Source organism: Mus caroli, chromosome 19, assembly GCF_900094665.2.
Source record: "Mus caroli chromosome 19, CAROLI_EIJ_v1.1, whole genome shotgun sequence".
NCBI lineage: Eukaryota > Metazoa > Chordata > Mammalia > Rodentia > Muridae > Mus > Mus caroli.
In genome coordinates, this window is record NC_034588.1 from 44,496,522 (window position 1) to 44,506,718 (window position 10,197).

The following is a 10,197-nucleotide window of genomic DNA, read 5'->3' on the forward strand; positions in this document are numbered from 1 at the left end:
GAGAGAGAGAGAGAGAGAGAGAGAGAGAGAGAGAGAGAGAGAGAGAGAGAGAGAGAACGCATCAAGTGAGATTGGAAAACATTTTACCAGTGAACTACATCATGAGTCTTCAGTAGAGTGCTGCCTTCTTCCTCTTCCTCCTCCTTCCTCCCCCCTTCCTCTTCCCTTCTCTTCCCTCCCCTGGGTTTTATACTTTAGAGCAGGTGCCCAGGTTGGCCCAAAACTTCATAGCCAAGGCTAGACTTGAAGTCACCACAATCTTCCTGTCTCAGCTTCTCAGGTGCTGGGGTTATAGGTGCCAACCCCCCTTCTATGCTCAGCTTTTGATGGCTCAGCAGTTAAGAGCACTGAATGTGCCTTCAGGGGATCTAGGTTTGATTCCCAGAACCCACGGGCAGATAAAATACCCTCTTAAATAAAATAGTAAAGAAAAAAAAAGTGGTAAGTAAGTCCTAAGTGAAACTTAGCTCTCTAAGCAGGGAATATTAGATTTTTAATCTTAGCTGGTGCTCTAAGAGTGGCCTCAATCGCCCCAGGAACATCTAGCATTTTCCACTGAGAAAAACAAATCCCGACTCCCCAGTGAGGTTTATGTCAATGATGGCAGAGAATGCACCCACAAAACTGGCCACATGTAAAGGCCCAGCACAGACACAAACATCTCTAACCCACAGGTTTCTGTGTCTAACCCACAGGTTTCTCGGCCCAGCTGGCCAATGCGGTAGAATGCTCCAGTCCAAGAATACTCCTCTAGTGCCAGCCGTGAACCGTTCACTTCAAACTGAGCTTGAACACACAGACCATCCTACGTTCAACACAGACAGATAGCATGCTAATAACTCAAGAAGAGCCATTTGCTTTTGGGGAGAGATGAAACTTCATGCAAACACTGCACGTGTCACTAAGTAGGGACGGTGGCAACACAGCTGCTGCAGTTTCTGTCCTGACACACTTCATACCTGAGCATAAAGATGTCATTAAATCATACGACCAGGAAAGTTCGCCTTCCCATCATCCTCTGGTTTCCATGTGGATCCCCTTTGGTAAAATCCAGCGGGGGAAGATTCCGGTGAAACCAGGGGCTGGGGGTGGTGGGGTGGAGAAGAGAGCACTCCAGGGTGCTGGGACTTACCAGAGGGACAGCTCAAACTCTGGGAGAGACGAGTAACTGGCCAGGTAGGTGCCACAGTAACTGAAGCAAAGTAGAGTGTAGTCCAGGAGGATGTCACCTAAAAGACACAATCCAGGACTGTCACATCCAGATGAGCTCACGGTCTCACAGAATGCTTCCCTTCCCCTAGTGACTGGCACACACCTCTAAAGTGGTTTCCCAGGGGGTAAGCGATCCCCTGGGCCTTGTCTGAGAGGTGTTTTTTGCCCTGTTCTGTTACAAACAGAATCTTCCCTTGTCGTTGAGGTTAGCTCTAAATTCGCGGTCCCCTGCCTCTGTCTCACAAGTGCTAGGATCCCAGCCTTCCTCCTCTCAGAGCCCTTCCTGTTAAGATTACTAGGTAACTGTCTTTAGGCTCTGGTGTGGTACTGAGCAAAGTACACTAGTGTCCCAGCCTGATTTGGAATGAATGGCCTCACATGTCTATAAATATGAGACACTGGGATTAGAACAGTGCTCAAGTGCCAAGTGTCTTGGGAGGTTGTAGTAATTCTAACTAATATATCAAATAGACATAAATACAGATTTATAAACCCTTGGGCCATATCTGGCCTTCAACTCAGTTTTTTTTTGTTTCCAGTCCTTAGAACAACTTTCTTTATTCACTTTAAAGGCCTTTGCAATGAGATGCTCAGTAGGTGGGTCTTGGGGAGGCCGGGTGAGGGACAGCTGATTTTGCTCTCTAGTGTGGATGTACAGGCCTAAGCCTGGGTATTTGAGACTGTGTGCTTGCTCTGAGTATTTTAATGACTGCTTCTGTTTTTACACGTCTCACTGTGTGTGTGTGTGTGTGTCTGTGTGTGTCTGTGTGTGTGTGTCTGTGTGTGTGTGTGTGTTGGACTGTATGCCGCATGTGTGCAGATGCCTGCAGAGGGCGCTAGATCTCCTTCAGCTGGAGTTATGGGTGGCTGTGAAGTTGTGGGTTCTGGGACCATCTCCTCCTTGGCAGGAACTGTGTGTGAGTCTAACTGCCGAAGCATCTCTTCAGCCCTGCACTTTTTACGTGAGGGTGAGCAGAGTATATCCCTAAAATGTGACTTTGTCATTGAGTTTATTTAGCATGGACTAACAAAGAAAACAGTATGTGTTTATTGAGAATGTGATGCAAAAAAATAAAAGATAATTTTTCTGTGGGATGAGACCTTAATACAACGATTTCTTATCCTTCAGACAACATTAATATTGTTTCTAATTGTTATATTATTATAAATTCAAAATTTCAAATATATGATTTTTGAAGAGAGTTTTTAAAAACCTAGAGAGAGAAAAAGTATATCTCTATTTCTAACATCTTTTTTTTTTTTTTCCTTTCAGACAGAACTCATGGAGCCCAGGCTGGCCTTGGATTCACAAGGTAGCTGAGGTTAGCCTTGACATCAAATCCTCTTGCCTCTTCCTCCGCAGTGCCGGGCTTACAGGTGTGCACTACCATGATCAGTCTCTTCCTTCTGTGTGTTTACATGTAAAAGTACATGCAAATATACTTTCTGTGTATATCACTTTGCTACTTATAGTTGTGGTAAGTGTTGATCGAATAGCATATGCAATATGCCTCATTTTAAAGGTACAGTTTAGATCACACGAAGTGTTCTGTCCTATTGGTTTCTTGTTTACATCACATGAATCATTTTATCATGTTCCTAACGTTTTTTTTTTTTTTACAAAAATTTGATTTATAATGTTTGCGATAATAATGCTTCATGTTTTTAAAAGTTTTTTAATTTTTTAATTTTAAATTTTTATTTTTTTTAGCATACTTAGCACTGTTCATATACTAGGGGTTTGGGCTGCTTTGTCTTTCCAATTATGCAACTCCTTTGAAAATGGACCTATAGCCATATTTCAGGCCGCTACATTTCCTTCGCATCTGATTCTCACAGTGGCCCCAGAAGGGCTCTATCAGTTTATCAGCTTTGCTGGATCTCACTGCCAGCAAGCGAGAGAGAGGCTATCAATGTCTCCACGGCTCCAAACACACCGTGAACCTGCCCGGGAGGAACAGCCCCTGGATTGAACCATGCTACAAAGGATCAACTGCGGTACTCTCGCGCTTGCGTTTGTGTGGGCGGGCGAGCGTGTGTTTGTTGGAGGAGCCCATGTGGCGCGGCTTTCTCTCCTTCCGGTTTTACACCGGTTCTGGGATTTGAACTCCGGCTTGGAAAGCAAGAACTTTTATCTGCCGAGCCATCTTGCCAGCCCTAAGCTTTTCAAAAACAATTATTGTCAGACAGTTTTAATATAATTGATGACTTATGGCTTCTGATCTGTCTGGGATGTTAGTCCTTTAAGGTTCATAGGTGCTGTGAGGACGTTTGATTATATTTTTAAAATATATTTTCCTCATTCTTTTCCATGGTATTTTTGTGCGTGTGCCCTGGTGTTTGTAGTTTAGCATTTGTTAGTAAATATACCAATCCTTATAAATAGGGTCCTAGGTTCTTCTCCAAGCTATGGTATCTCACCATATTTTCTACTATTTTTCCAGTAGGCTTGCTCATGTTGAATCCCATTTTCGTGTGATACGTGTTATGATGGACAGGACGTCAATCTTGACAAATTAGTTCAGATACTCAAAAATTTGTAACATCACTGTTGAATAATCTCTGTCCTTTGGAGTGTGAGTTTCTAGCCGGGCGGTGGTGGCGCACACCTTTAATCCTAGCACTCGGGAGGCAGAGGCAGGCGGATCTCTGAGTTTGAGGCTAGCCTGGTCTACAGAGTTAGTTCCAGGACAGCCAGGGCTACACAGAGAAACCCTGTCTCGAAAAACCAAAACCAAAAAAAAAAAAAAAGAGTTTGAGTTTGAGTTTCTTCATCATGTAGTTCACAATTTTCTGGATCTAGTCTTCCTTATGCCTCTCGTGATCTGGAAACACTATTCTCCCAATGCCTGAGCGTTGAGATGTTACAAAGACCCTCTGGCCTTACTACCTCCTTCTCTTACTTATTCTAGAAACACTGTGGGATCATTTAAACCCTCCCTCCTCTCCAAAACAGTGAGCCCACGAGTGACTGTGACTCTCTGTGACAAGTATTGGAAATATATTTATCTATAACAATCATGTTTTCTATCCTGGAATCTCTCTCTACAGAATTATATATTTAAATATACATTATATAGCAGTGTGTGTATGTTAATTCATAGAATCCAGTCCTATGTTTAAGATGCCCTCAGCTTAGCTTTATGGCTCCAGCCCTGGGTAAGCAATTGTGTGTGTGTGTGTGTGTGTGCCCGTGTTACATTTATCCTACATGCATGGGTGTTTATTCTGCAACCACTATCTTACTAAGCCTTCCTCAGTCAGTCGCAGCAGATGAATGTATCGCCTATAGTGTTCTGTCCCACAGCTATACATTTTTGTTAAATATTTTATCATATTGGTTAGGCCTTCTGGTTGATAATAGATGACACTGATTAAATAGAGTTCCTTGATGATTTATTTCAGTTTTTACTGTGATCTTTCTAGGGATTTGTTATTCAATATGGATGTTGTCTACTGGTTTGAATTAACGTCTGATTGCTTGCTAAGCTGAGGGCATCTTAAGCATGAAGCGGGGTTGCAATCCACACAGAGAGTTCCCAATTTAGGAATGGATTGTTTTCCTTAAAGTGCCTTAATCTGCGAACGCAGACCAGTTTCTCCAGAAAGAACTTGTAAACTACAGAGATGGAGTTTGGCTTGACCATAGCTTCAAACATGGTTCTGAAACTAAGGCACCATCAAGGGTAACCTTCCTGACCGTGCTGGGCACGTGGGCTATTATTGTTAGTTTGAGGCAAAGTCTTGCTTTTAGTTAGAGGGTGGTCATAGAATCTGGATCTTTCTTACTCGCCTTCCCTAAGTCTGGATTACAGATGTGTGTAACCAATCACCACTCTCAGATTCAGGTCGTCTTAAACCTGGGCAGGGATCATTAGCTAGAGGCATCTGGAGGTGTCTAGCTATTCAGTCCATGAAAGTTAGCTGTATCTGTGAGTGGTTCAACAGTAATATAAATAATAGATAACCTGGAATGAGTGCTTGGTGTGCATGCGTGTGTGTGTGTGTGTGTGTGTGTGTGTGTGTGTGCATGCATATGCCTCCCCTATCAACACAAACTTAGCATTAGATGCTATATTTAGCTCCATTTGTGGTTAAGAACAGAAAGGTTCAGGCTTGCCTGTAGTCATTTGAGCATGGGTTTGTGTAAGAATTCCAATTCCAATCAGTCACCAGGAAAGAAGAAACATTGTTGCATACGAGGCCAGTTCTCCAACCCCTGTGTTTCTCAGGGTTTAAAACGCAAGTCAACCACCCGAGAAATATTGTTCAAACTAAGATGTTGGTTTGTTAGGTCCGGGCGGCCGGGAATCAGGTTGTGTGTTTTTTTGAAGGAGTAGCTGTTTCTTTTGAACTTGCCCAGGCTAGTTTCCAGCTTACGGCTCAAGTGAGCCTCCCTTTTCAGCTTCTAAGTTTCTGGGTCCACAGGTGTGTGCTACCACAAAAGGATGATTCTGCCCTTTGAGGTAATTTCTGAGGTAATGCCAGTGTTGACAGGAAGCACACCACCTTTAAGCCAGACGGCTGTGGCATATGGGGTTAATAAACCTTTAGTGGTCAGCTTGTCTGCTTCTGTCCAAAACAACCTTTCACAATACAAAACACCTTCATTCCTAAGAACTAGATTTGTTCACATAAAAAACAAATTTCAGTAGCCAGGTGGTGGTGGTTCACCCCTTTAGTCCCAGCACGCAGGAAGCAGAGGCAGGGGGATCTCTGAGTTCAAGGCCAGCTTGGTCTACAGAGTCAGTTCCAGGATACCCAGGGCTACACAGAGAAACCCGAAAAACAAACAAAACAAAAATCCTTCAGTTCCGGGGGTGGGGGGGGGGGGGGGGGGGGGGGGGGGGGGGGGGGTGGGGTGGGGTTGGGGGGGAGGGGGGTGCGGTAGGGGGAGGGTGTCCCAGATACCTTTTAACTTGTTTTTCCTGGTCAGCGAAGGGAAGCTGTATATGTAGATAACAGGTTTAAATCTTCGGTCGGAGAAAGCCACGACTTCACTGGGCACATTAGTCGCCATGACGCCCACAATCCCATTAATACACTGGAGCACGGTCTTCTTCTTGGATTCCAGGTTAATGAATATTACAAAGTTCCCAGAAGGGTAGCAGATGGTGTGGTCATTGACAAAGTGAACATTCTGACTAGGGAATCCTTGCACCCATCTTTGAGAAAAGACAGATCAGCATCAGTATAACCCACACTCCCTTCCTTTCCAACACAGCACCTAGAAAGCCATCCCAGTCTTTGAAACACATCCGCTCCATTTTTAACTCCCTCTCTGCTTCCAGTCTTTCAGAGGAACACAGGTACTCAACTGAGAAACCAGCGTGAGCCAATGGACTATAGCAATGCAAAGATGGGGGGGAGGGGGCTGGAGAGATGGCTCAGCGGTTAAGAGCACTGACTGCTCTTCCAGAGGATCTGAGTTCAATTCCCAGCAACCACATGGTGGCTCACAACCATCTGCAATGGGATCCGATGCCCTCTTCTGGTGTGTCTGAAGACAGCAACAGTGTACGCATATACACATATACATAATAATAAATAAATCTCTCTATGTATAAAATAGAAATGCAAAGATCAATAGGTCTCTGGCCTGTGACATGGCTCACTAGGTTAAAAGGAAATTGTAGAAAACAGTGTATCCAGGGTTCTTTTCTTTTGACTGTTTTTTGAAAAACTACACTCAAAATCACTTTAAAAAATTAACTAAACAAATTTAAAACCCCTTTGAGTAAGATAGCACACTCTATAGTTGTAAGCCACGTGACTTGCTTATAGTTTACATGAAGAATGCATGGCTCTAAAAATCCACATAAACACAGGGAAGACACGAGGGCAAAGGAGTTAGAACATGAGAGGTCCATTTTAGGAGAGGATTGTGTGGTAGGTATATGGTGGAAGGAAAGTCTGAGATAAGGAAAATTCTATTTTATTTAAATATTAAAGATATGTTTGAAAGTGGAGGAAAGAGAGTGAAGGGCACATGTTTTCCGAGTCTGTCCCCCCTCTCCTCCCATGACAGAGCACAACAGTGACAGAGGACACTGAATTGTAAGCCACCCTTCAGAACGTGGAGGGACAGAAAAGTCCCGTGAGCTCTTCCAGATGTCTAAGGCCCAGAAACTGTGCACAGGAATCCGGAGTGAGAAGGAAGGAGTTGGAAGGGAGGGAATCGCCTAAGAGGATGCTGATGAAGAGGAGGGCTGAATGGGCTTGCAGGAGCTCTGGGGTTGGGTACCACCGAGGCAGGAAGAGGATGCAAAAACAGAAGGTGGGGGAGAGGAATACCGGGCACACAAGTGAGGGTCCCTTAGCAGGATTGCAATGTGGTGAGGTGGGAAACTGAGGGCCGGTTGGTCATCTGGTCAGGAGACCGACTGAGGGGTCCAACTGAAGAGGCTGCACAGGGTCGGGGCCAGGGGTGGGGAGGATGCGGGGGTGGGGGTGGGGGAGTGAGAAGCAGAGCGAGTTTGCTTGGAGGATTCGAGGGGCAGGGGTCCCGGCAGGGTTTCCCCCCCTCCAGCCCCGTGCGGCCCCGATGCCGCACCTCACGGACAGGGAGGATCCGGAGTAGTGGGCAGAGGCAGGGGCAGAGGCAGACGCAGAAGCAGTGGCAGAGACGTCGTCGCGCTCCGGGTCTTGCGACATGCCGGCTCCCAGCCCACCCGGGGCTGCGGCCGTTACTCCGTGGCCCGGCCAGATCAGGCTAAGAAGCCCGCGAAGACGCCACTGTTTACACCTGTATCCTGGAGACCGGGAACCCCGCGCCCATTGGCTGGCGGACGCCGCCTATGGGCGAGCGGCGAGCGAAGCCGAGCGGTGGGACCCTGGGTCGTGGATGCTGGAGTGGTTCCGCCTAAGCAAATAGTTTCAGTATTAATAAGTGTCAAGACGGTTATTAATTCTGCATGCTGCTCCTGCCATGCTGCTCCTAGCTATACGCCGGAAATATTTCATTTATTTCCCTGCACCGGTTGAGCCTGCTCGGAACCCAGTGGGCAGAAAGCCAAGTCAGAATCCAAAGGTGAGGGGCACAATGGCCGCATAACAACCCTTCAGGTGTCTCCTCTGTGAGCGCAAGGAGGCAGACTGAAGTAATCTGGTGGAAGATAGGCTATGCTCTTTTGCCTCTGTCCTGTCTAATCCTTTTTCTTCCCTGAGTTTCTCCCTCCCTTCTCCAGTTCCTTCCTTCTCACCTGGCAAAAAAAAAAAAAAAAAAAAAAAAAAAAAGTTGGGCTCCCCCCCCCATCCGACCAGCCTCTACTCCTCTCTCTCTTTCTCTCCCCCCCCTCTCTGCCTTTCTCTGCCTCTACTACCCTTTTAACTCCCCTTCCCATGGCCTGAATAAACTCTATTCTATACAAGAAGAAGAAGAAGAAGAAGAAGAAGAAGAAGAAGAAGAAGAAGAAGAAGAAGAAGAAGAAGAAGAAGAAGAAGAAAGAGAGAGAAATAGGATGAAAGAAAGAAAGAAAGATAGATAGAAAGAAAGAAAGAAAGAAAGAAAGAAAGAAAGGAAGGAAGAAAGGAAGAAAGAAAGAAAGAAAATATGTTGGGAATGGTTGAGCGTGGTCTAGGGAATGTTCACTCCATCACTGTAACTGTTACAGTGGCAGGGCAGGGCTTCACCAATGAAAAGGTTACAGCTTTGAGAGGAAAGGTATCCATCCTGGCAATTGGGAACCAAGCAATACCACCTTGTCACACTTTACAACAAATCTCACCCAAGAGATTTTTTGGGGAGGGGAAACCCAGGAGGGTGGATGTAATGCTTGGGCTAGAAGCAGCTGTCAACTGAGCAGAAGGTACACTTTTATGTAGGGTTTCATGGCTGCTGGGCTTTCCAGGGTGGCCTGGGATTGGTGGGATTTTGGGAGAGGGCGGGTCTGATCTTGTGGCAAGCTTAGGGATTGGTGGGATTATTTTTTCTTGGCCTTGGTCTTGGGGTCAAGTCAGGGTCATAGTGTTCTTTCCCTTGCCCTTTTTACCCTACAGTAATGAACTATGGATGTGTTCAAGTAGATTAAAGAAAGGGGGGTTTTAAAGAGAGAGAAAAAAGAGGAAGACCTTTGAAGCAATAATCCACAGCATCAGTGTTTAATAACAAGAATGATGCTGAGGTAGAGCAGAAAGATGTGAAATTATGGAGTCATGAGAAGGGAGAGCCGGCTAATCAGAGTCTGGCAGCTGAGAACCAAACATTCCGAATGCAGGATAAAACCCACCAATCCCTGAGCTCATTCAAGCTCCGGAATTGATATCTCACCAATCACCACCCTGGGAATCTCTACCCTGGAAAGCACTGCGCCTCCAGAAATCTTATATAAGCCCCGCCTTCTGCTCGAATCGCTTGAGCAAAAGCAGCCTCCGTCCATCGTCCATCGAGGTTTTACCTCTCAGTTAATCTCTTGTGTGAGGCTTGCTGTGTGGTGTGACTTGGTGGTACCCCTTGGCTCCGGGTTGCCAGGATACCTCTCAGAGCAGAGCTGTACCGCTTTTGTCAGTGTAGAGCTTTGGCTGGGGAAACTTCCCCCTACCTGAGCAGAGCTCTAACACTTTCAGATTAGAGCAGAACTAACACTTTGGAAATCGTCCCCTCCCTCCTGAGTAGCAGAACTGTTACATTCCCATTGGGAAAAGCTCCCCTGCAGCAGCTGGAGCAAACTGGAACACTTTTAAAGTGGAGGCCTTTCACTTCAGAGCTGCAACACTTACACCAATATGATTAACATTTGCTTGACGTTTTATTCCTTTCCAAGCCGTAGACCTGAAGTTTTCTAGATCTTTCATCAGAATTTCCCTTCATGTACAAGGTCTTGTCTTAACCTCCTTTTGTAAGCTTGGTGGCTCCTGGTCATACCTCATCATTTTAACTCCATTTAAGGAACCTCCTATAATTTCTCTTTCTCTCTCTCTCTCTCTCTCTCTCTCTCTCTCTCTCTCTCTCTCTCTCTCTCTCTCTCTCTCTCTCTCTCTCTCTCT

General features: G+C 45.7%; 1 protein-coding gene across 1 annotated transcript in view; it reads right to left on the reverse strand.

Moving 5' to 3' along the window:
* Positions 1-7,932, reverse strand: part of Cfap43 (cilia and flagella associated protein 43) — a 91,800-nt gene extending 83,868 nt beyond the window's left edge. The window contains exons 1-3 of the mRNA XM_021151404.2: positions 7,766-7,932; positions 6,124-6,377; positions 1,133-1,229 (exon numbers count right to left, since the gene is read on the reverse strand). Coding sequence (XP_021007063.1) covers positions 1,133-1,229; positions 6,124-6,377; positions 7,766-7,866 — 452 coding nt within the window. The 5' untranslated portion in view covers positions 7,867-7,932. The remainder of the gene's footprint in view (positions 1-1,132; positions 1,230-6,123; positions 6,378-7,765) is intronic.
* Between the last annotated feature and the right edge of the window lie 2,265 nt (positions 7,933-10,197).